The 26,905-nt window shown below is 37.8% G+C and overlaps 1 protein-coding gene across 1 annotated transcript in view; it reads left to right on the top strand.

The window, feature by feature from the left end:
• Window positions 1-24,901: 24,901 nt before the first annotated feature.
• Window positions 24,902-26,905, top strand: part of LOC124166081 (glutamate receptor ionotropic, NMDA 2B) — a 386,881-nt gene continuing 384,877 nt past the window's right edge. Inside the window, exon 1 of the mRNA XM_046543700.1 lies at window positions 24,902-26,114. Coding sequence (XP_046399656.1) covers window positions 25,274-26,114 — 841 coding nt within the window. The 5' untranslated portion in view covers window positions 24,902-25,273. The remainder of the gene's footprint in view (window positions 26,115-26,905) is intronic.

Raw genomic sequence — 26,905 nt, 5'->3', positions numbered from 1 at the left:
TAAAAATCGCTACGACTCTAGACATTCTGAAACGCCTCCTCTAATAAAAATAGATATTTCCAAGATTTTCTAGAGGCGATAGCCAAATCACAATTGTGTCTGGAGCAGTTTACCCCCTCCATAACGCCGCACTCATGAATATTTCATTTCAAATTCTTGAAGATTCGGTTCTGAAAGGAATTTTACTCCAAAAAGGCATAAAGATGCGCTGAGAAACCCTTCTGCATTGATAAAAACCTATGTATAGCGCCACATATGTATGACCTTGGAAAAATACTTCTCGGAATATTTCTCATTTCAAAGGAAAGTTACTAATTAATTTAATAGATTCAATCACCTCTAAAATTTAAAGTCAAATTTGTATATTCTCAGAAGTATTGATACCTTCACGTTACACCGTTCGATTTTATACACATTCTGGATAGCGTGTGATGTGTGTGTGACAGATTTCTCCAGTTACACCGTGAACAGTAGGACAAAATAGTTTCCCATACTAACTAATAGAAAATAAGATTATGCCGCTTCCTCCGAAAAGATCGCGGTCTATAATAAAACCGTGTGAGCAGAAGGTCATAAGAAATTATCGGCACTTTTACGGAAAATTTCCACTCATATTAAACCGTCGCACTAAGCCGTCAGCAGGTATCATAGTTTCCATATGAACTTTCTTTTGAAGTAACTACACAATATTTTAAATCACTAGAATATTAGGTATTGCAAAGAAATAAATGCCAAAATTGCGAGATACGTGGTTATAACGATGAGGTAAATGACAACGAGATAACGACAGTAGGTTACGAGGTTGGAAAAACGTCAGAATATATGTTTCAACTGGCTTAAGAATGAGAGAGAGCGTGAAACTGATAATGACCTTTAATTAACCCCTTCTCGTTTTTTTAGTACCCCCAGTTAATACTCAATGAATTCCAAGGGAATCACTTAATCCCTAATCCCCTTTTCCACCCAACCTACGATCTCCACTCCGAATGTACAGCTCTGTTAGTTCTTGTTTCCTGAATATCAGTCCCCCAGATTGCCGAGCGCATTAAAATGCAAGGCTTCATTCACCTCTAAATTATTTTATGACAATTTACAGTAAAAGTTAAGTACGATTACCCTTTTATTCAAATTTGACCATATATATACTACTAAATTCTTCCCGGATTTAATACTTCTGTGCGAGATTATTAAAAAGCTCTCAAAAGTGACTACTTTTCAGAATTATATATTACAACCTAGTTTACGTAGAAGATGAACCACATAACTTTATATCACTTAATACGGAAACAGTATTTCGTAGCTTCTTTCACTTAAATTTTGACTATTTTGAAGATTTCCTAATCCCCCTTCCTCCTTCACTAAAAACAAGAAACTTTTAATGACTTTTGAAGGAAACGTTACTGTTGCATCGTCGGAAAATGGTAATTTGTACTTTTCTGTTTTTAAGTTTGTATGGTAATTCTACTGTTACTTGGTCGCTGCAAAAACCGCGTACGCGGTTGTACGTCTTTTAAAATTATGTATTAAAAAAATAATGAAAATGTGGTAATTTCCACCGCAAACATTATTACAAGCATAAAATTGACATGGTATCAGCCCGAACGTAAATTATAATTAATTGATGGGAAAATCGGAACGACTATAATCCCCGAATAAAACAATTATTCTGTAAGATTGTGTTACTGAATTTGCAGGTCTTATAAAACTTCAATCCGTATCTACAAAGCAACCCATAATCTGCCTCAGAAGGCAGTGACAGAAGGTTTTAGGCAGCAGCCGTTAACCAAATAATAAGGATAATACCAAAAACATCGGTATGCGTTGTAAGACATTTATTTTAGTTTGACCTATACTTAATTAAAGCCTATATTGTTCGATGAGATGAACTGGGTGTCCAAGCAGTCACTGACAAATTAAAAGAATACAAACATAGATGGAAAGAACATTTACTTCGAATGCCAAATGAAAGAATTCCAAAGCAAGCAATGGAATATCAACCATTTGGCAAGAGAAGTATAGGAAGACCAAGGAAAAGATGGTGATGTGGAGCCGGAACAGGCTTAGTAGCCTAATCCTGGAAGGAAGAAGAAGAAGATTGTTCGATGGGAAAACCAATTCATGCAATCCGTTCGGCAAAGTATCTCTCCAATTTACTGCTTCTGTTCGGCCTGGAGATATAGTGCAGCCAGGGACGGCAAAGGAAACTAAACGAAAGTAAAATCAGTAAAATTTTAATGATTTCGTTCCCGGGAGAGAAATGTAGAAACTAAACGAAATGGATTTATATCCGAGGAGCTAAACCCAGGGTCGAAACGAAATCGGAGTCAAAACTACTTCGGGTCGAAACTAAAGTAAAACTCTGGGACGAAACGTAGATAATGTTTCGCACCGGAGGGATCACGTGCCTAACCGTCGAACAGTTTAGTTTCGACCCACGCACCGAGTACGAAGTATGGTTGAATGAAGTAGGAGTTCGGCCTTGCGCCATTAGATGCAATGGCCTTTCATATTTTTACCACTAACAGGAGCGGTGAACGCAAACCAGCCATTCGATTTTAAAGCTCGATGTTTTAACCTCTATATTCTGTCATGAAATTGGTCTAAACTATTCCCTCTTATCCCCCTCCATTCAACTTCTGGGATCGAAACTTAGCTATGAGTATCGGATTTTCGATTGATTTAGTTTCGTTCCTGGAAGTAAAGTTTTGCACCGGGTCGAAACTAAACACCTTGGTGATTTTAATTTCCTGCAGGAACGAAACTTAACTTAGGCCTTGTATTTTCGTTTCCCTCCGGATCGAAACGAAACGTATCCTTTCACTTGCCATCCCTTGGTGCAGCTATAAGATATGTCTTACTTTTGCGAGACATGCTTGGATTCACAAAAAATTTAGGTTGAACTGTCTTACTAAAAATACAATGCCAAATTGTTTTCATGCAAACAGGGCAATTAACGGTAGCAAATAAATATTACTTTTGACAAAAAGAAAAGTCAAGGGCGGGATCATTCGAAATGTAGCACTACCAAAGAATGAAAAGAAAGACCAAGTCCGTAATGAGGAAGTCCTCATGAGATATGAGAGAAAAGAAAAGTCTTATAAATACCCTAACAAGAAAACGGAGAACTTAGTCGACCACATCGAGATATGTTGATCTGTTAAAGAGAATCTTCGATGGATAGGTGGACGGGATAAGGGAAAGACGGCACCGATTAAGTGACTTAGCACTAGTTATTAATGATATAAAAGAGAATACATCTCTGTGAAAAGGCTAACAGATGAGAGTGGAGCAGAAAGCTGCGTAATACAAATCTTTGAATTGCCAACTGGTAAACATGATGATGAGGAAAATTATACTAAAAAGATGCACAGCGAGACTTCGATATCTAATGGTACCACAAATCCCAGAGTAGTTTTTGTCACAAAATATTTCCACATACTCATTGAAACTCAGCTTCATATAATCATAAGTAGTCTTTGCAGATGGAGGCATCATAGAAATGATCAGTCTGAAGAGTAGACAAAAATAACGAGACCGAGAGGAAGGAAGCCATTAATTTCGGCTGTTAAAGCACACGAAACTAGTGTTTACGAGAACAGAGCGACCCCAATTCTGGGCTCAGTGGACCGAGCACCCAAGTATGCTTCAGTGGCCTTAGGGATCTCAACGCCCCTTTGTGACCGCCTATTATGACCTCAAACTGGGCGAAAATTAATGGCAGGGAACCCGAGGTTGTCTGCTCACACAGGACGTTTTTTGCAAAGAGTAGGAGGAGAATTAATTCTAAATCATTGACAAACGGAGCCCTTTTACTGCAATTCCTCGAAATCCAATATATTAGCGGATACCTTATTATTGTAATCGCTTCTTCGTAGTCCAATATCATGCGAATAACTCTTTATTTTAATTGCTCTTGTCTTGATTACGTGGTCAACTACTGGGCTCCTACTTTCACTTCAAATGAATTGGCCTCTGAGTAAATCGCAGGCTTGCACATATTGAATAGGGAACATTACAATTACTAAAATTAAGTAACACTGAACCCTAAAAAGAAACATATTTGTTTCCGTAAAAAGCACTCGTAAGTGTAAGAACGAAAACGCGATGATATAGAAGAAGGGTTATTTTTATTAGATGCACTGAATAAACCCATTTAATATACATTCAATATGTTGAAAAATTGCATATTAATTGTAATACAAATTAATTACTTATCATTTAGGCTTCGGGTAACCTTAATAGAATATATGAATAATCATGAAAAAACCGTTCTTAATCACTTTCAGTTGATTGTACTTTCTGATTTTGAACATGGCAGCATCATATGCAACATAACCTTCTTTATGATACTTTAAAGCGACCGAGACTAAAATGAGTATGCAGTACTACTATAATACTACTAATGATACCACACCCATGACTGAATTAAGCTGCATTGCATTAACATTACGCTGTATTTCTTGTTTAACTATAACACACCGTAATTCATTGAATAAAACGCTGGGAATATAAGAAAGACGGTTCCAATTTTGGAAACCGAAAACATTGAAATGTGAGGGAGTGCTTACCAATCCCAAAAAAATAGCACGAGATTCCACCCTCAAAAAAACTCAAACAAAAACTGATGAAATGAAAACGAATGAAAAATGCATTTATCCATTTCTCATCCGTTAGGTTTTTCTCGGAAACAGGATCAATCAAGCTATTTTTTATGGATAGAATGTATCGAATCGAGAAATGAGAATTACCTTCTACAAGGAAACCTTTCACGAGGAGGAGAAAGCGAGCTCAAACCAGGGGTCAAGGGTAAATTCTCCCTCCTACTCAACCCTAGAAAGAGCTAAAATCTCTTGTTTTGACCCGGCAGAGCCCTGACCGTGTTTTTCTCGTTAAAAATATAAAATGGATAAAAAGAGTTTGAAAAACGCCCTTTTCAAAAAGCGCTGATTAGAATCAATACAAGTGAGTGTAAATGAGTCTGTAAAGATCGGCACCCACGCTTTACTCTCTGAATGAGGAAAATATTTTTATTCTATTTAGTGTATTTCACACTGTTTCTGTATTTTGTGCTTGTTTTCTATTTTCTTCATTTAAGTAGGAATATAAACGTGAATGTTTGATCATTTATATAATATTATTGTCATAATTTTATAAAGTGAAACCCCTAAGGCTACCAAAAACTTCCTCTAATAATGAGTGAAATAGTAAATCCTCAAACGAAGCACGACGCGAAAAGTCAACTTGTAAGCAGCATTTAAAAATTGAAGGATAACATCGTATATGCTAGGATTCGACTCCCTCGATCTTCATTTCACAAGGCAGACGCGTTATCCGTAGCACCAGATGACACCTTCCGAACCTACGAAGAATGAAATCACTAATTTTTACTCATGTCAGAAGCTTAGCGATTACTTCAAAAGTTAACTGTAAAAAATTGTGGCTTATACTGTCTCTGAAAGTCTAGGATTAACAAAAGAATGTATATTTTTATTTTGTCCTTTTCTGTACTAAAAATTTCAAGCCTTCTTCAGACAATGGAAAGTGGGTTAAAAATTAATAAAAAGATTCCATCAATGAAACTGACAAATAGACGAAGCAAGTAATTACGTATCCACCACGAAATTTCCAGGCCACATAGAGTAAGCTTTCGTCAAGGAAAATTTTCCTCAAAGCAATATGAAAAAAATCACAGGATAAAATGCAAATGTAAAATTCTTAATTCTAAGGTACTGCCAAATTAATGGCAATGGACAATTAAAGGAAATCTGAAATTTTTACGAAAAAATATGTTTACACGAGTCATGCATATCCAAAAGAAATCGATGAAGCGAGAAAGATGAGTCCTCTAAATTCTACCTCATATTCTACAAAAACAATTTATCGGTGTTTCAAAGAAGCAACCACAGTGTGATGTAGTCACTTGAAGTATAGCATATTCTACATAATGTACATGTGCTCATTCTCCGGGGATTAACGTAAGAATCTTTTCTCGCATCTATACGATACATGAAGAAGATTGTTATGAGCTTTAAATTATTAATTGGTAAGCTTTGTACACTTCAGTTATAACAGTGGAAATTGCTACCAGCCATTCTCACCGTTGCAACGGAAGAAAAATTGCAAATATACAAGCATAACGCAATTAGTTTTCAAAATACTTTAGCTACTCATTTCATAAAGGCATTATTTTAAGTTTGAAAATTCAATAAACCCTTATTTTTGTCTGTATACCCATTCAATCTATGAAAAACATGTTGATATCACTGTTCCCATTACATTACATAAATATTTTTTTCTAATCTCGATTCTCCTGTGTAAAAGATCTGAGGGTTTTGCCGATACTTAAGCCTCTACCTCAACAGGAAAGGCACCCTTTAAACCCACCGTATTTACTCGCGTAAGCCACGCCTTCGTGTATACGGGTAAATACGGTATGTGACAAAATCGTAGGTTCAAACAGGCGTTCTTTGTAAATGGTCGCTACCACCCCCAAGGAGGCATGATGCAGTAAACTGGAACGAAAACAATTGAGGAAGGGAGAAAATATGATGCCCTTTAAGCAGAAAGGCCACTAAACATAACAAGTGACTGAAGTATGGTATCATTCAGTGTACGGTATGAAATTGGTCTCCAAATGCCCTCGGTCAGGTTGGGCATCCACGTTTACAAAAACCAAACTCATCTCCGAGTTACTTAGTTGAAATATGAAAAGAGGACACGCCACAGCAACTGAAAATCGCGTAGCCCTCCTGAGCAAGAACACTGGTTGAAAACAACTTAATTTTTCTTACCCAAACAAAGAGTAAGGAACATAGTAATGCATATCAGTAGCAAAACGAGAAACGATCAGAAAATAACGGAAACAATTTTTTTTAATTTTTCGCAAGTTTGGAGAGTCCTGCTATATTTTTTTAATTCCATGGTATTGATGAATACTGTATACGGCTTTGATAGCTTTGAAGTTGTGCAGATATCTATTATTCATTTGTTTATTCATCGTTTTTCGGCGATCGACAACGTGGCTTCCATAGAGGGAATGGAAAAGGGAGGAAAATCCTGTTTTGGGGTTATCTTGTCCATAATTCAAGGCAATGGAATATATTGTAAACTTAAAGCTCCTTACATACAGTCTCTGGTTTTATGGTTGGCATGCCGTTGAAGTCATCATCACTGGTCAACAATCCTAGGATTGGTTTGACGCAGCTCTCCTCTCAGTTCTATCAGCTAATCTTTTCACTCCTACGTATTTCTTCTCTTTCACATCTCTCTTTACTTGTTCCATATATTTTGTTCGAGGTCTTCCTTTCCCATTCTTGCCTTCCGCCTGTCCTTCGGCCGTTGAAGTATGATAAAATTTTCAGCTGTTTACTTCGGTCTTTAGCTGCCGCTAAAGTCCTACGTGTTTTTATGAGCTCGGATATTTCTGCTCACACTTCATTGCTTGTTCGTGAATGTTAGGCCAAAAACAAAACTGGAACGATGCCCTAGCCTCCACAATATTGCCTCCACAATATTGCCAGATATGGCTCCGTATGACTTTTTCCTATTTCCAAAAATAAAGAGAATCTTAAAGGACCGTCATTTTACAAGTATAGATGACATTAAAAGAAATCGCTAACAGAACTAAAGGCTATCCCAAAAATCAAGTCTGAGAAGTGTTTCGAGGATTGGAAGAAGCGCTAGTATCAATGCATAATGTCTCATAGGGACAATTTTGAAGCGTAACAATATTTAGACGAATAGATACTTTTTAAAAACTAAAATCCCCATAATTTTCTGAACATACCTTGTAAAAAAAAGTTATCCAAAGCCTTATCATATTGATTTCATGACTAATGCACGGTCAAGTCTCTGATTGGTGGTATAAGTATATTGGCCTGGAACATAATGGTTACGATGTCGCTGAAGTGAGATGAGTGTTTAAGCAGTATTGATTGTTAGCTTTGTTTGTGGCGGTCGCTAACAATGTGACATTTCATTGCTTGTTCGCGAATATCATGTTGTGATTATCATGAATTCGGTATGGTATGGTATTTGGAGGAGACGACCGACAGCTGAGGTCATTTGCGCCATGAGGGAAGGGTGTGGAAGGAAGGGTGGAGAGAAACCCGGCGTTAGCGTTAGCCTGCTCTTAACAAAAGGCGCCAAGGAGACCACGGCTTAACGTCCCATCCGACGGACGGAGTGTTGCGCTTGAAATGTCCTCCACACAACATTCAAGCAAGGATCGGGCAGTCTCTGAAAATTCTCTACCACTGCCGGGATTTGAACCCGAGCCCTCCGTGTGGGAAGCCAACACTCTAGCCACCACACCAACCCGATCCCCCTATCATGAATTCATCCAATTAAATTCAAGAACAATACCAGAGAATGACGCTTTGAGGTTTCGGAACAACGGGGGTGGCGACTCGCAAAACTCAGGAAGTTACACTGAGCAGATTTGGCCAGAATAAGTTTGTAATGATTCCAGAGATGCGATAGAGATGCACTAAAGACCGCATGTGTGCCTTAGCAAAGAAGCTCACCTCTCTCTTCCCGCTATCAACAAAAACAATGGCTTCATAATAGAAGCAATTATGGCCGTGCGGGTACCATGACAGAGAGGAATGGTGGCCCGAGTGAGCCTTAAATCAACCAGATTGTAAAGAGAGAAAGGAGACGAGTGGAGAGAAAGAGAAAATTACAGGGTGGATTTCCGCATGGGAAAAAGAGAGAGTAGTCACAGATTATCAAGGGCAATGAGGGGAGGTGGCAGGATGCTTAGAAGCTAGCCGCGCCGAGTGATGGGAGTCCATGGGAGTTCAAAACCAAGCAAATTGCAGTCGGACGAGAAGGAAGTGAAAAAGGAAAGACTGATTAAAGAGAAGATTCCTAGAGGGCATGATGAGAATGGGTGGAGGGACGGAGACAGGACTTGGGAGGAGGGATGAAAGCTGTAGAGGCCAATAAAGAATGAGGGTGGATCACAAAGGGAGACGACTGGCATGACGAGAGGGAAAGGTTGAGAAGGGAGACACCGAGAGCATTGAAAACCCTCGTGGGCGGAAGGAAGTCGCAAACTGTGGAGGATTTATATAAATCAAAGGAAAGTAAATAAAAACTAAACTTTTTTCACCAAAGAAAAGAGTAAGGAACATATCAATAGCTATACTACTATCGCAGCAAAAAAGGAAGAACGCTGAACTTTAAACATTTCTACTGAACTCTGCCGAATATCCATAGGGACCTGTCATATATCGTTTTACTCATTGTTGATGCGACTACAACAATGAATCATTGAACATTGTTTACGCGTAAACTTTTAGCTGCTACGGTCGAAAGAATGAAGAAGAACACGCGAAAAACCGTGAAAACGTCGAAACGGTCGTCATCTTCATCTAGTCACGGGAAAAATATTTGATTGGTGAATTTCGTTGTATTTTTTATGAAGATAACGACATCTTCGCATTACAAAGAGCTTTTTAAAATTAAATTTTACACAATTTCTTGATTTTTTAAATGGCCAAAAATAGTTTTCAATTTCCCAGGTTTAGAATAGTATCTAGACGAATATTAAAATTACGTATGATATATGAAAAAAATATTTCTAAACTTTTCAAGTAAGGAAATATATATATTGTTCCTCTTACTTACAATAAACCAAAAAGACGATATACGACCCGCGGAAAGGCACTCTACGAAAACGGCGATTTTCGTCTTTTTGGTTTATAGTAAGTGTTTTCAGAAAATAACGGTGATAATAACTATTTTTTTATTTCTCACGAGCTTGGAGAGTCCAATTGTATTTGTTTTGGATAAAAGAATATTATATAGGGCCTTGGAGCTGTGAAGTTGTGCAAATATCTTTTATTCATTTGTTTATGCGGCGATCGACAGCAGTGGATTCCATGGTAGGGGCTGATTTTTTTGGTACAAATGAATATCATATTCGCCCCTGGTTGTACGTTTGGTATGCCTCCGAAGCCTCTGATAAAAATTTCATCTGTATTCTTTGTTTACTTTTTGTGTGACAGCCGCTAAGATGAAAGTATAAGGCGGTTTATTTAGTAGCACTCTTCCAGTCATTTAATGCGTACGACGCTTTTCGGCTCACAGAGCAATTATCGGGTACAAGACAATATAGCACATGATAAAATCACATTCATACCTTTGAGGAAGTGGTGAGGGAAGATTTGAGAAGTTTGAGGAAGGGCGGGGAAACAGGCGTACAGTGGGGAGAAAGTGAGGAAACATGCAACTAAAGAGATACGTTATAACCCAGGGGTATAACGAGAACACGAGTCATAACTGTAGAAGAACGGCACTGGAGAAAGTACCATAGAAACGGGAAGGCCAAGGGGGTGGAGGAAGAATAGAAAGGGCATTTTGAAAGAAAGGTTGCATGCAATTAGATATGGAGAGATGGAAAAAGGAAGGAGAGGATGCAACACACGTACATAAACGCTACTACAGCTCCTACCTAGATGATTCTCGCTAATGAGGCCAACATTTCGACAGACTTTATTTACAGATGGCTTAATTCGAAGTTTTCCAATATTTTGACATCAAAAGACGAACTGTTTTTAAACTTTTACTAGATCGCCGGGTAAGGCTACGAAGTTATTTCAATATTTAACCCTTAATTGCATGTGTTTCTAAATACGTGCCAAAATGCTTTTTCTTTATCAAACATTTTAATATGTATCACATATGTTTATAGACAAATTTTACATTTAATATGAATGTATCACAGATTTGACTATTTTCCAAAAAATTTTTCATTTTGCATTCTCATTGAAAACTTCTCACTGGTGCCCGTACCTCTACTAATTACAAGTAGAGATATCCTGTAAATCCTTAGCTCGTTTATAATACCGGGAGCTGACTTCAACATAGTTAAAAGTTGATCCTTTGAATGCTTCGAGAGCCACATAGCGTAACGAGGGGGTGTATTATATCTAATACACCATGCGTAAGAGAGGAAGAATAGGATGATTTCCTATTATTTTTTATTGCCTAAATCGAAATATTATTACTCCTGGAGTGCGCATTTCACGCTCTTAGATTTTCGAATGACGATATCTATTTTTCGCGATTAAACGAAAAGTGAAAGATTTCTAGCGCGCGAAAACCCGACGGCTAAGTAGGAATGATGGGAAAGTGCGTGTGACGTATTTCTGGCTCCAGCTGTCGGCGTATGAGGTGACCTTGGGGCGAGGCTTGAGCTCGGATACGGCGCAGGCTGCTAGCAGGTAGCTGAGTACCCTGCTAGCAGGTAGCGCTTGGCTTAAATAAGGATTATTATTCACCTACCAAACGAAGGAACTTTCCGACCTTAGCCAGTTTTAATACGTGATTATTAAGACATGTTTCCCTGAGCTCTGTGCCTCATGCATGCATTAGTAATCTCGGACAATGTAAAACTCCTATCTACTCGTATAGAAATTAGGTCCCTGTGACGTCACGTGGAGTGGAATCGCGTTTGCGCCAATCTGGCCTTTTTCGAATGAGGTTAAAATTGACCGTTGCCATTCGTCTAAACCAGTATTTCTAAAACCAAATAATTTGTATATTATGAATACACTTGTGGTGGGTAACGAATTGCAATCAATGCCTTTCGTTTTCTTCGAAGAAGGAAACTTCCCTATTGTGCCCTTCAGAAATAACCGGCAATGAGAGTAGTGTAGTATAAAATGCTACAAATATGTAAAAAAATATGTGATACAAAATGCAATGGAAGGTTAAAGCAATTCTATTAAATTGTGACCAGTTACCCTATAACCATATCGTAAATTGCGACAGAAAGAGGGAGCCGTAAATAATGTACACACGAAAGGGCAAGTTGCGAGCGGGGGTAGAAAACGTCTTGCTGAGAGAGAGAGGAAGGTTTAGCATGACTCGGAGAGACGAGACGAAAGGGGACGGAGGGTTAAAAAAAAAAAAAAAAGTAGAAAGGGCAGCGAAGGTTTCGAAGAAGCGCAAATGCTGCTCTTTCTGAAACATAAGGACGCCTACGGAGGAATGGAAGATGGGATCGATCGACGGGATGGATGCTTTGAGATTCTCGCCCTCCCTTGGGGGAGACAAATTTTTTTGCAGAAAAAACACGCTGCGCGGCGAATATTAAGCAAGTTTACCCAGGAGATGACTCTTCTCATATTAAGCGGTCATCATAATCCAGGGAGAAAAAAATAGAAGCTCCGGAACGTTTATTGTTATTCGAGGCAACATAAAGGTTGACTTAAAAGTCCATTATAGAGTTTGGGAGGAAAAACAATACTTGCCTTTTTTCTTAATCTTTGGAATTCTCTTGAATTCCTTACAAGAAAGATTTTTTTCGTAGAATAAATTAATAAGACTTCACCAACGCTTAATTAGAACGATCCGCATTCTTCTCTGAATGAAAGTTATTTTTCTGAATTTTCTCTTGCTTAAACTACACCCTTGATGGATACACTTTCAAAGCAGTATGAGGTTTCATCTCAGAACGGCAAAGCCCGGACTCATATCCTATGTAGACCCTTATTCAAGAATTCAAAATCAAAGACGTGAATAGACATCTTGGTGCCCCCATACATATAAGGATTCACAAAGCAAAAACCCTGACACTATGACACTGTGGAAAAAATATTCATTTGAAATCACTTAACTTTGAATGATCAATTAGGCATTGAAAACTGTATTCTGGGTATTCCAAAACGTTTTATTTTAATCGTTTTTGAATGGCAATAAATGAGGTACAACTGAGATAGCCTGCTTACGCTTATGATACTGGCTTCACAAACTAAAGGAAGAGCACGAGAAAGGCTATCTAATTCAGATCACATACATAAAGTGTAATATTTTATCAATAGCTACTTAGAGTTTCTAATTCCACATCATTACTTCTCCGGCTTCAAGAGTTTCATAACGTTCTATTGTAAAAATGTCCACTATTTTTTATTGATGCCTGACGAAGCGCTGTGGAATCATAAATTCCTTAACGATAAACCATGTAACCATGCGTTTCCTTCACAAAGGTAAATTTAAAAAATACTTTATTTTATCCGACTTAAAAGTCACCGTACTCATTTACAAGCCCCACCCACCTGAAGATGTGATGATGTCATGAAACCCACGTTTCGAATACACTCACACGAGCATTATAAATAATATACAGGAACTTCTTCTTGCCCTTGGGTGGGCAAACAAAAAAACTTCGAGATTGATAGAAAAACGAAAAATAAAATAAAAGTGGGGAACTTACGGGAAAAGGTTGTTTCTACAAATTTTCGATGGGACGCAGCCCATCTATCTCAAGTGAGAAGAGGAGGGATATTTCCAAATATCGTAAGTTGGATAACTAAAGTGCTAAGGTAAGGTAATGTTCATGTTACGACTGGCTCCTAAACAAAGCGAGTAAATAGGCCACAGTAATGCAAAAAGTCTGAAAGTACATCGGATATAAGTAGTTACGTAAACAGATAAACAAAAATAAAATTACCCACTGTACCTACACCATGTGCAGTAATTTTCATAACATATACGATATTTTCCTGCATTCCTTAAATTATACACAATATGCAATGTGTTCAAGCATGGTTTAAGTAAATTATAAACGAGATTCCAATAAATTCCACAAAAATTTAATGTAACGTTAAAAAATTAACGAGGTAGATGGAAGAGATTACCAATAAGCATTAAAAAGTTACCCATTGATATTCAGGTCCTGTACGTATCATAAAGAATCAAAATACTTCACAATTGTTACCTCACTCTATCCTGCGATTGCAGCAAACATGACCCGGTTCTTCGTTATAATCATGTCATTTAACATCAACTACATGAAAACATTCAATTAGCCAATGAAAAGCACTTAAAAGTAATACCAACTTAACGGACTACCTAGATAAATGGTAACGTCACTCTTATCATAATGTTTTCCAGATAAAATTTATCATTAGGGAAAAAATTGCACAAATGTTAATTTATAGCTGAATTCTAAGAAGGTAACATATATCCGTGGCCTATCACCCATCCTGGCATATAATAACTTTGTTGACATATGCTTTAGCGCTTCAATTAACTCGTTAGCATCGAGAGTTCCCTTATGCGTTGAAGCAAACTTTAATATGATTAGGTGTGGTTGACGAGAGAATGGATGTTACCGCGCTATAAAAACCACTATATATTTTCCTGAGAGCTTTCCTCCGTGTAAGCCAATATTTCTCCCTGTGCCCATTTCCAAATGTTAAGGAAAACTAAACACACGAATATTTCTCAGGAATAAACAGTATATCGTATTACCATATCCTCAGGATGTTATACAGTGGAATCCATTGGAGGAGGGAAGCCAACTCTGTTGGATGACGAAAGCAATGCTTTTCTCGATCATAACCTCGTTTCCCAAATACGGACGAGAAGGATATGAAAAATGTTAGTAAGGTGAAGCGTATCCGAAAAATAGATCTCTGAATCTAGGTCTAATCCCAGCGGTATTCTAGCGGATCGTTTTTCCATTATGCAAATTTGCTTTGCCTCTGCTTCACAGCACCTGTACTCCTATGGCATTAATCATTTCGCACATTCATACACGGCTGAATATTCATCTCCTGTCTTGAGTTTTCGTATTAAAAACTCGCCCGGTCATGATTCACTTGTTCTGAAGCAAAAAGAGATTTAAAAAATTTCCCCGGAGACTCGGAATAAAGAGACAGAAAAAATAATGACTTGGACGGGCTCTAATGGAGTTAACGAGTTGAAAAGAACGGAGTGTAACCAAGGAGATGAAGGCAAGGAGGAGGAGTCTGAAGTTTGTCACTAAGCTAATGGGAATCAAAGAAGACAACGAAGTACGGATCCTTAGCCCCCGAAAAGATGAGACTCTAAACTGGACGAAAGAGTAGCGCAGGGAATCAGGATAATCGAATTCTTTGTAAAGAAAGGTATAAACTGAACCCTATGATTAACATCTTCTCATAAATTTCTACTCCTGACTGATAGCGAAACACATGCAGACAATTTATTTGCGGACGCAGGATCATGAGGAAAGAAGAATAAAAAAACATGAGTAAACCACAAAAAGGACATCTCAGTATTGTTTCCACGGGTAAGAAGTGTAAGCATCATGCGGATATCTATGAACGCTTCAAGAGGATACCTATGCCACTGCTTTTACTGAAGATGAAAAGAATTTTGGCCGTCTAGAGAGAAAAAAACGAGGGAATATTTTTAAACGTGATTTTCTAATAACACGTTATCCCATCAAAAAAACAAAACCAATGGACTATCTCAAATTAATTTTACTTTAAATATGAGATTTTACCTTTACGATATTAAAAATTAATGTGAAAACTCCTAGCGAGAGCTAAATGATGCTAACTGGATAATTCATGCTCACTATTACCAAAGCATCATGCAAATTTCGTTTCCTTTTTGGCCTTTACACCTCAGAGGTCAGGTGTTAATAACATCTTTAGTAAAAATTGGTAAAAATAAATTTAAACATTAATTACTACTCTCTTAAAGAAATTTGTGGAACGAAATACCCGTCATTCCACTACATATGTCTTTTAAAAATGCTTTTATAAACCTTAAACAAGCCAGAGTATCACACATGAAACAATGAGAAAACTTATGCTCATAGATAAAACACCTTTTCTTAGTCTTACCTTATTGCTCATAAAGTTGAGAAATTTTGCGAAGGAAAAATGAAAGAATGATTGCCACCTAACTAGCCATTGATTATAGAAACAAAAAGTATTAAATCGCATAAAAACTCACCCATCGCATTCCGATTCCATTTTCATCACATTTCCAGAAGAAGATAGCATTCCTTTGAAGCAGTCTCCACGGAAAGTCATGAAGAGAGACCTTCAAACAGACACAGAAAACAGTAGTTTGTTTTATTCACAGGCAATTTGATAAAAGAGTCGTGAAATGAAGATTACAGTTTAGCTAAAAAAAAAACAATGATTCGACGAAAAACAAAAATACAATTCTTACGATTACAACAAAATACGCCTCCAAAGAATAAGCACATACTTTTGCAGCGCTTAATACCGTGGACGATAACATAACTTTCAGTTCCAAAAGACAGGTTGAGGACGCTATAATTGAAAGAGTTAAATACCAGTCTTAACAACCTAAAAATACCGTAGCCGGGTAGGAAGTATTAATTTTTAACACGCGAATTTCCCGTATAAAAAATAATTCAACTACGATGGTTACTTTTCACACTCGTTACAAAGCCAATATTGGTCTTTAGATATGATAGTATATCAATTCCGTGACGTTTGATCTTGACAATTCATGAGCCGTTTATTGTGAATATTAAATTAAAATACCAGATATATTAATAAATACAGTAATACAGCACAAATTCAGTTCCAAGTGAAAAAACAAGATAACATTACCAGGATTTCGCCATTAGGTATCAATTAGGATATCAACAACATAATCCTATTAAAATCAGCCACAGATTTGATACAAAATTACGGTTGCAAATAAGTTGTACAACTAAAATTATTTTCAGAGCAATGTACGTTTCTAAAATGAATTTGATTTCTGTTATAGGTAATTCCATGCAATAAGGAAGTTACATGGAATTAATAGCAATTTAAATCGCAGCCTTTAATTCGAAAATCAACGAGATTAAACTAAATAATGCTTAACGAGGAATATTGCACGCTTTGAACATGGTAAAACTATCATTGAAATTATTATCATGATAACAAATTTTAGGAATTAAATAAGAGGAGGATAGTTTCGACCAAAGAAAAGTGTTGTTCCTAAGATGAAAATGCTGGAAATCCCTCTCTTGCAAAAACTAAATATAACCACTGTACCACTTACCAGTTACCACTTTCATGTAACACTGACGCAAATAACTCAAAATATTTTAATTCAACCCTCACGTTATTCTCATTATGAGGATTATGCATTATCTGAGTACCGAAAGTCAACCAGAGGTGACTGCATTTCAGATAGACGTTTTTATCCTCTGAAACTGTCTCATTCATTTTTATTCCAAAGTTTTCCTTTCACAAAAAACAAATATTATAGGCCCATTACTAATAAATTGTGAAAAATAAAGGTGGTAGCTCCAAACATAAATCAGAAATTATAAGAGATTGCGGCAAAAATGTATCAGCAGCATTAAACACATTCGGAATTGTATTTTTCTCACTATAAAAACGCTATATAGCATCCAAATACCAACTGAACCAGTATCACCGAAGTATTATAAAATAAAAGGAGAAATTTTTAAACGGAATTGAACATTTTATTAATCGAAGACTTTTAGTTCATACAAAATGATTAATTATAAATAACTTTTAACTTCACATATTTATCCTCTCCTCTCGCTTTGTTTTGACTATTTATATCAGTATATAATGCACTAATTGGTGGTCAATCACGAGTGATAAATAACGGCGATGACGTATTACCTCGAAATTCACATTTCCATTTCACAAAAATATAAATAAAGAGCCTTCCAAATGTCATGTACTGTTTTTGGGTTTATTGCAAATAAATAAATAATTAATTAATTTTTTAAAATTAGTTTCATGATTTTACTACGATTTTCAAGCCATTTCATATCCCTTAGAGCAGGAGGTCTTATTAGGAAGCATATGATGACGAATTTATGTCCACGTGCAATTCTTTTATTCATCCTTCCATTCAAGCGCTAACTAGACTCCACCAAAGAGGACCAAAAAAGAATCATTTGTGCTTTTACGCAACTCTCCCAAAGGTACATCAAAGCATCAAGGAGTAGCTGGCATCCAATGAAGGATTACATGGCTTGGAGATAATTAGTTCCGATGGCGCAGTCAAAGTATCATTGATCGACAGCGCATTGAATAAAAATTCAACGCATCTAAAAGTCCCGCGTTGCGGTGGAGAGCATGGAAAAGAAGACACCAACTCCCTTGAATGTAGTTCCTCCATTTTGTTTGCGCCAAAGCCCCACGGGCTGTATGTGCTCTACCCAGGCGTCACTAACCCATCTCCGCCCACACACGCCTACATCCTACCATTCAGAGCATATGATGCTCTCGAAGAAAACCCGAACTCCTCTTGCTGAGGAATTGTCACATATATGTTTTTGAAGGCTGCACTAACTTAATCCACTTATTATTTTATTTTTGAAGCTGGTAAAAACTATCCTACTGACTGAAAGAGACGGTTGCGAAACGTATTTTCAATATGGACGCCTAATTTCTGTAAAATACACCCAAATATTATAAATGTAAACAAGGTCACTCGTAGAAAGTTAACAACACTACATTCTGACCTCGTCGCCACCTAGTGTAGCTATCTGGCTATGGGTCATTCTGAAGAAGCAATTTGATGCACAACCAAAACATTTCACTGAATTACTAAATACGACCATAGGAATAAGTTACCTAAATATATATGAAATCGCAAGCAAAAAGATTTCCGGGCGGAAATGTGTTAACAAAGTTAAACAAAGTTAGAAAGCATGCTGGCCTTAAATAATCCTAGAGGAGGTCCATGGGTAGAAACTGACTTTCAATCACTCGGCCATCGCGAAAATCTCGGTGGTTCCCTCTCATGGACTCGCAAACCAATTCGCCCGAAGCAGCACATCCAATTTTTAAAGAGCCAAAAGGTCAGTTCCGAAATGAGCGGGTCATCCCCTTAACCCGTAGCTTCTCCCTTTCCCCAAGTCCATTCCCAAAATAACCTGCGCAAAATATTGGATATTATTATAGCGAGCGTATCCCACTGAGTTTATTGGGTTGATCTAACTCTCATTCAACCGCAAATGACAAGGCACAGTCAAATAAATACATGTACTTCAGACGCTGCGATTAATGTCAACATACATCATTTGCATTTGTGACACATCAATTACGAGTTGACTTCCAATAGATTAACTGTAGCACTCTCTATTTCTTTTTATAAAATCGTGGATAATATTCCATTTCAATTTTTGAAAGAATTTCATAATTTCCACTCGGGAACATTTTCAATAAAAAACCGTTTCGAGAGAAATTTTCCAAAAAAAGAAAACAGCACAGTATAATTATTTTTTACAAAAAACTTTACAATAGGAGTGGTTTAGAAATATTTTGATTTATCCTACATGATTTTCATGGCGAAACGGAAAATTTTGGATATTTCAAAGCGAGGAAAACTTAACGACTATGATAATCACTCACTATTTCTGTAAATTTTCAAGAGATATATGAATGATCACATGTTTTTAGAAAACTCGTTAATAGGTATTAAATAGCACTGGTATTTCGAAGACAATCTCTCTCTGCCTTACAGAAAAATGAAGCCTCTTCACCAGAAGATACCTAAGAAATATATGACATACCACGCCAACGAAGCGACAACGCCTTCCCCACCATACGCTTTCTTATCCCACGAAATAATTCCATTTCTCTCGCACAAGTTAGGATTCGTCAAGCGTATTGTGTGTGATTTTCGGATGAGAAAGTAAGAGAGGTGCTATTTCGCACTCGTCCAGCCACGCCATGAATATGCAGCAAGCATATTGGATCCGGTGCAGAAAGAGTTAATCCGAGAAGTGAATAAAATACTAAGGAAAGCGGCGCTATTCGTCGAAAACTGCTGCGGAGGTACAGAAAGCGTTACACATGAGCTGAGCGAGTTAGGCTGGGAGCCGCTTGAAACTCGGAGGCTGCGCGCTACGCTAAGATTGCTTGAGCAATTCAGAACAGATATATGTATTAAAGAGCCATGCGGAGAACATCATATTACAACCGCATTATATTTCCAGGTCCGACAGAAACGATGCATGAATAGAGATATTTTGCCGAAAGGATAGACATGAGAATTCGTTTTACACCCGAACATTAAAGGGCTATAATAAATGCTAGTCATACCTTCGTCAGAGTATTTGCTTTTCATATGTACGAGGGATATTCATAAAAGGCCGTTTGCTTATATTTAAACATTGGCGCTTCAAAACACAGTTTTTCTCCTGCTGCGCCATCTACGTATTCATTGAGAAGCTCTAGGAGCAAGTTGTGTGCTTGTCCGTCCATGCAAACAACAATACCCGCAACAATCGTTCATCCCGCCAACTGTGAAGTGCGTTCTGTCATACGATTCTTGTATGCAAAAGGATTGTTGTTGAGAACTCTTCGACCACCCACCGTACAATCCTGACCTTGCAACTAGCGATTACTTCCTCTTCTTCCACTTGAAACAGTGGCCCGAAACCGGTGACGTCATGGCAAAATTAGCAGAGCCGGAACGCGCTTTCCTTATCTTTTTTTACGAGTGAAATACTACTCTGAGTGTTTCAATTATTTCAGCAAATATAGAATAAACAAATCGAAAAATATTTTTATTTTGGCTACGAATATTACTAAAAATTTTGAGGCAATAAAATTGATACAAAAAGCTATTAGACTATTAGGTATTTTTTTTTCTTAACCAGTGTTCAGAATGGCGTTCCGGCACCTTTGCTCGAAAGCGTAAAGGAACTCAAGAACGGCGTTGTGAATTTTTTCAACTCCCAGACAGTGAGCTTCTATTGCAAAGCGGTTAAAGAAGCTGGTGCCGCGGTACGAAAAATGCTTAGAAGTCAACGGCAACAATGTAGGGAATGAAGTAGGTTTGTACTTTAAAACTAGAAGAACCAATAAAATGTGTTTTATAAGAGCGCATTTTTTCCTGCGACCAAACGGCCCTTACTATATGAATATGCTTCGTATATAGCTGTGGTCCAAACCTCCAGCCACACGCATATTTAAGGCAGTTGGCGAGGTAACATTTTTGTAGATAGATTTGGATGTACATACAATAGTTATTATGATATTTAAAATGGTCACTACAGAATGAATCCTTGAAATTGAGTTCTTCAATTCTCCTGCTAAAAAAATTCATCTATGAATTGCCATTCTTACATTCCACACAACCACGCTAATTAGGACGTGCAACTCGAAATACGAAAAGGTTACTGACCTCTATTCTAGAAAAATTACCAGGTATTTTTAATTTCTTAAACTCGTAATCGTATAGCTGGATGCTGGTCGAGGGAATTTAAGATGCCGCCGCGTTCTCCTGGGAGACGGGACGTGCAGAGACGCGAAGGCCCCCATTCTAGCCGAATCCACATTGCCTTGTGTAATTGCATTAATGCGCTTAACTGCCGCAGATGGAACGCAGTCTCATCTCGAGCGTGGTGATTCGCCATTACAGTAAAGAGTTACAGTAATGAGTATCGTCCAATTTCCTCCATTCCTGAACAACCCTTTCAGGAATTTGTGCCTCATTTTTCGTACTTGTTTAGGCAAAAACTATTCAGAGGAAAATTTTTGAAATCGACTTTAATGCAATTATAGAAACTGAAAGAATAAAATTCTATTATGTTAGCTGAAAATATTTAAATAGTGAACCTAGCAAAGTTTTATTCTTTTATTTTCCATAACGGAAAGGTTTCACAAAGTTAAGCCCTAAGTAATCAGTTATATTAAATTCAATCGTTAGTCAACTTTCGAAGAATGGCTAGTAGTTAAAATCAATGATCTCCTTACGTCACTATATTCATTAAAATGAAAGTATGATACACCTAAACCTAAAATGAAACAAAAAGTGGCACATCCAGCCATCTTTTTGCTCGAATCTAGACAACATATTTTTTTATTAAACCCTGGGAACTTAATTTTTTTATTATAATTGATTTTTATGACCAATTACTGGGATCCATTTCAAAAATGAAAACACTTCTACATGCAATACATTGTATTCGAAATTCCCCCATTTCCTCTTTTCCAAGTTACCGACCTGGCATCAGCTGATGCATTTCGCCGTGTACTACGGTCGGTATTTCATAGAATCGAGTTCAGCGCCCAATGTAGATTATCAATATAAATAACCCAAAATGCATGCCAAAACTATATTTTCCCGGAATTATTAATATAAATTTGCTGCAATATTTTTAATGTGAGGAGTTTATCATTGTTAGCTGATCAATCATCGAAAATTGATGGCTAACCACAACAGTAAGTAGAGTAGTCAATTACTGCTATTTATCTATGCATTATAAAACCATTTCCAACCACTGATTGACTGATTCATACAAATATTTGGGATGACCGAGACAAGATACGACAGAAAGTCATGGAATTGATCCCTATAAAATCGTCTGAGACCCTGGGAAAAATTGTCGAAACATTAAAGTTTCTATCAATTACAGTGTTTCCAACTGCCACTATGCCTATACTTGTTGGGGGCCTTCAGGGATAAAATAAATCAATGGAAATGAGAGATTAGAGCATCGCGGAGAAGTTTTTTAATGGGACCAAAGTCATCATGGCAGCCATTAGTCCACACTTCGTAACAGTCAGAAAGCCTGGAAGGCAAAAACTATAAGTAACTGAGGCAGGAGAGATGTAGTGGAATGATATTCTGATTTAATCAAAGTTGCCATCTCTCATTTTCATGAAATAGGGCAAGAACTGTTTGGTATTCCTAGTATTCAATTTAATTAGGTTAGATATTACAGAAAAATAAACGATTCTAAAGGAAGAAACGAAAGAAAAAATTGTAAAAACTGGCAGAGTAACCATAGGCCGCAAGCGAGCGAAAGCGAGTAAGTGGATTACAGCTAAGGCTTTAAGTGGATTACAGAAATTAAAAAAAAAACTAGGAATGCAGGGTCACCCAGGATATGCAACGGGCTCTTTAATTCTAAATGTGCAAATGTCACACAAATGAGGTTTGGTCTGAATTAAGCTACACCACCTTCCACCCAAATCAACATGCGGGTTAATGCACTGAGTGGGTGAGAACGTATGTAAAGGATACGAGCATCTGATCATGCAAATCTACCGTCACAACTTCGATGGTAAAAACGATTGCTGAAAAATAATTGTTCCCATTAATCTGAAAACCGAGGAAGACCGATTTTAAATACCCTCGTAATAGTTCCCAGGAGCGATTCTTTCATTCTTTCCCAACGCCTCTTCTAGCGAATACAACAGATGTGAATAAACGCGAGCAGAGGATCGGTTTTGCGAAAAGAGTTGAACATTTAGTACACGATTTCCCGCATCGCCATAGCCGAGTGTTGCTTCAACCGGAGGCGGCGGCCGAATCATGTCCCGTGTTTACTATCGAGAGCGCGAGCATGTAACGTGTACTAGTGTAAACAAGCGTGAAAAGGCTGCTATCGCATTTGCAGGAACGACAAGTTTATTCGTTCCAGTCCCTGCTCTTTCATCCATCTATTAAATTACCGCAACCCATCGTCAAAGCTGTTGTGAGCATGAGCTGTTGAAAGCGGTTGTCATGGACAAAGAGGATATGAGGAATTTTTTCGACGGTTTGTTTGCAAGAATCGATACCTTGGATGGACCATTAGAAACAGTTCACTGCATCATTCTCTTGATTATATGGGATTAGGACATATTAACATTGGTATGTGAAGAAGAGAGTGAGAATTATTCTTTAATGTACTTATAATAATATTTTTTACAATAACCTTTTCCTTACAGCGAATAAAAATTTATAATTTCGAAAGGGAAATACATGCCACGTATTAGTTTCCACTGTAATCGGTGATAAACATGAAACCGTAAAATACAAGTTGAATTACTGTCTAATTTCGAACAGTTTGTTCTCATTGTTATATAATAAGCGCTGATTCATATCCGATTCATCATTTTTGCCGCATTAAACAATAAAAGAGTAATTTGAAATCATTAATTAAAACTGGTTCCGGTGCTCTATAGTATGATAAAATTTTCCGTTTTATTTTATTACGGATTTCCGGATTTCCAGAGGTCACTTTTGAGGAATTCAATTTGAATTTACAAGTGACGTCTGTAGCAGCGCAGAAAAGAGCATGACGCTTAAAATATTACTTCCGCCTGTGTAATACACGATGACAAGTAACATTAAATACTCTTAGTCTTGCCCGTTATGATCCGACTTTTCACATTAGAGAATGAAAAAGTAAAATTATATTTGGCCAGATATTTTTCTCAATGGGAACTTGACTGGAAATGACTATCAACAAAAAATGGATAATCATTCAGCCAAAACATTATGCCTCCAAATTCAAACATAAGTATCAACACATCTTTTAACTAACTATGGGCTCTCTTATGCTGTCCTAAAATCCGTATTTTTCCACCACAACAGCATCATGGATCAATTTTAACACTCTAAAAACGATCGCGATTGGAATGGTATAATTTGAACTGAATTTTGTGGATTACTTCGCTTAACAGTGCATACGTTAACAAACTTAATATATTCAAAAGTGTTTGCACATGATTTACCCAAAACTGTTTACTCGCAGGGGCGTACAGCAATATAAACAATAATCCATATGAATTACAATAAATGTATACTGAAATGGAAAGGATGGAAAGGAGGAAAAGCATGGGTAGCATTTGATTGATTAGAAGATTAAAACGACCGATCGATAAAAATAACACACGCCACAACACCATCGTTAATAGAAGCAGTATTCAACGAACCGAGGTTGCATTCAATACCCAAGCGACAAATTAATCATACTGCCACATCAAATCGAAATTTTATTCGACGAGATTTTATATTCACGGCGATTACGTCCGAAAAACGTTTCCATTACACACTCGAAATAAAATTCGCAATCAATCAAGGAATTTCAACATATAAGCCTCATCAATTAAGTCTTATGTACTCGATAATTAGATGCATGCAATCTCCCATCACCGGTACTGTTAAACTCCTAATTCTCCTAAAACAAATTACGATGTAATGAAATAAAAATTAAGATCAGATAAAAAAATGGGTTCTAATTTATACGTAAATTAATTATTAATTAAAATCAGCCCTTATTATCTTTTTTCTCTCTTTCAGAATGAACTTCAAATGAAGCAGAAGGAATGGCGGAGTCGGCCCAGTAAGAAGTTTTACAAAACTGACTTATCAAGCTTGTAACTACATAAACAATAAAAATATAACATTAAACTACAGTGAACACGATCAATGGATAGAAATTAAAAATATTCACTAACTAAATCACTTGAGCTTATAAATAATTTTTTATAATCTTTCGTCCGACTAAGTGAATAAAACACAGTGATTCGTCAACATGAACACGAAAAATTTATATTTGTGACAAGTTGCAAAAGTTTCTATCCAGAAGGAAGAGCACGTGAATTTTATAGGACAGTGTTGGTCTGTTACTAAAAATAGAAACCTTTAACCAAAATATCGAAAAATATTTAACTTCTCTGCCCCTCATGTGAAAAATTATCTGTTGTAAACAATAGGAATGTTGGAACATGTGCACCAATCTTGAGTGATCATGCCATATCGTCGAATTGACAGTGGAACGATCTTTACAGCCACAATGGCTGAAAACCGAACCTCGATGGCTTCCGTGTGGCGATTTGTGTTGTTCCTATTTCTGGCCGTCACCCCGTCTCTCACCGCAACAACCGGTCGCACCGGAGGCGTCACGATCGGAACCGGCCGAGGCGGCACCGGACCGGTCGCAACCGGAGTCAACGTTCCAGGCGGAAGGAGTGGTTCTGGGGTCACTATAGGAACGGGCCGGATCGGTCTGGGAAGCGGCATGAAGGAAATGGAGGCCGCCACACGAGGAAACACCACTATAGGCCGAACCATAGGGCCAAACTACAGCGCGAGAGGCAACGCCGCAGTCGGATCAACCGGACTGTCCCTCGGAAACAAGAGCGGACTAACCCTCGGTAGCCTGACCCGGAACCGGACCGGATCCATTAGCCTCGGTTCCTCTTCCGGGAGGGGAGTGTTCGGCGCCCGACAGAGAAACGGAAGCGTGAGCCTGGGCGAGGGTCGTGGGAGCATGTTCAGGGGAGCAGGGGACGTCCCGACCACGGCCACTCCGGATCCGGACCTGAAGTCGGAAGACCCGATTGAAGAACCAGACGTTTCGCCGAGCGAGCAGCTTCCGCCCGGCGAGAAGGAACAGCTGCGCATCGGGGTCATCGTGCCGCACAAGGCGTTCGGGGCGAGAGAGTACAACCGGGGCATCGCCAATGCCGTACACGCCCTTCACAGGACGTCGCCGAGGAAGGGGCCGAGGCTGAAGCTGTTCACCAAGTACCACTTCTCCCACGCGAACGTTCGGATCGACATGATGCCGCTGACCCCCTCTCCGACTGGTGAGTACTCGATTTGACACGCCTTTATGTCAATACTTTATTTCCAGTGATCGCCTTACGCTGTTCGACCCAAACGATCAACACATTTTGTAATGAAAATGACAGCTAGAGCTAACTGTAGTTGGAATGGAATACATATATATATTAATAATTCGATGGTGTCAATGTCCAGGGGTATTTTTCGCGTGTCGGAAAACACCACGGTATTTTTCGGCGGTGGCATCCGCACCGATGATTTTTACTTTTTGAATTATTGTTCGCCAAAAAAATTGAGTTCCGAGAATTAATAAATGCTAAACTAAAACTAAATATCGATTATAGGTATCACTGGATGATTTACGACCTTATTTTCAGAAGACACCGTTGTGCTGGGGCATTTACTTGTTTTCAATGCCGGCGTCGCCCACCTCTAGGCTTTAAATTAATAGTATGGGTAATAAAAAGGTAATGATATTTTTATAAACCTTTTTCGTACTAGACATAGAAACATGTCTTACGCGACAAATTCAAACTTCACCAATTCCACTACCGACAAATTCAAACCAATTCAAAATTAACAATGTGTAACAAAATCAGACGTTTCAAGATCCATCGTACATAATAAATTTTACTCATAATTACAAACGTTGCTACTGGGCCTAAGCAAATCCGTCAAAAGAGTTTCCACATAACCTTAAAAAAGAAATGAAAGTGGAAAAAATAAATTTTCTAAGAAAATTTTTTTCCCATTACGATGGCTTTTTGAGACGAATGAGGCGATGATGCACCAAAAGGACCGAAAGAGTTCCATA

The sequence above is a fragment of the Ischnura elegans genome, chromosome 9 (assembly GCF_921293095.1).
Source record: "Ischnura elegans chromosome 9, ioIscEleg1.1, whole genome shotgun sequence".
Taxonomy (NCBI): Eukaryota; Metazoa; Arthropoda; class Insecta; order Odonata; family Coenagrionidae; genus Ischnura; species Ischnura elegans.
This window is presented reverse-complemented; position numbering and strand designations above follow the sequence as displayed.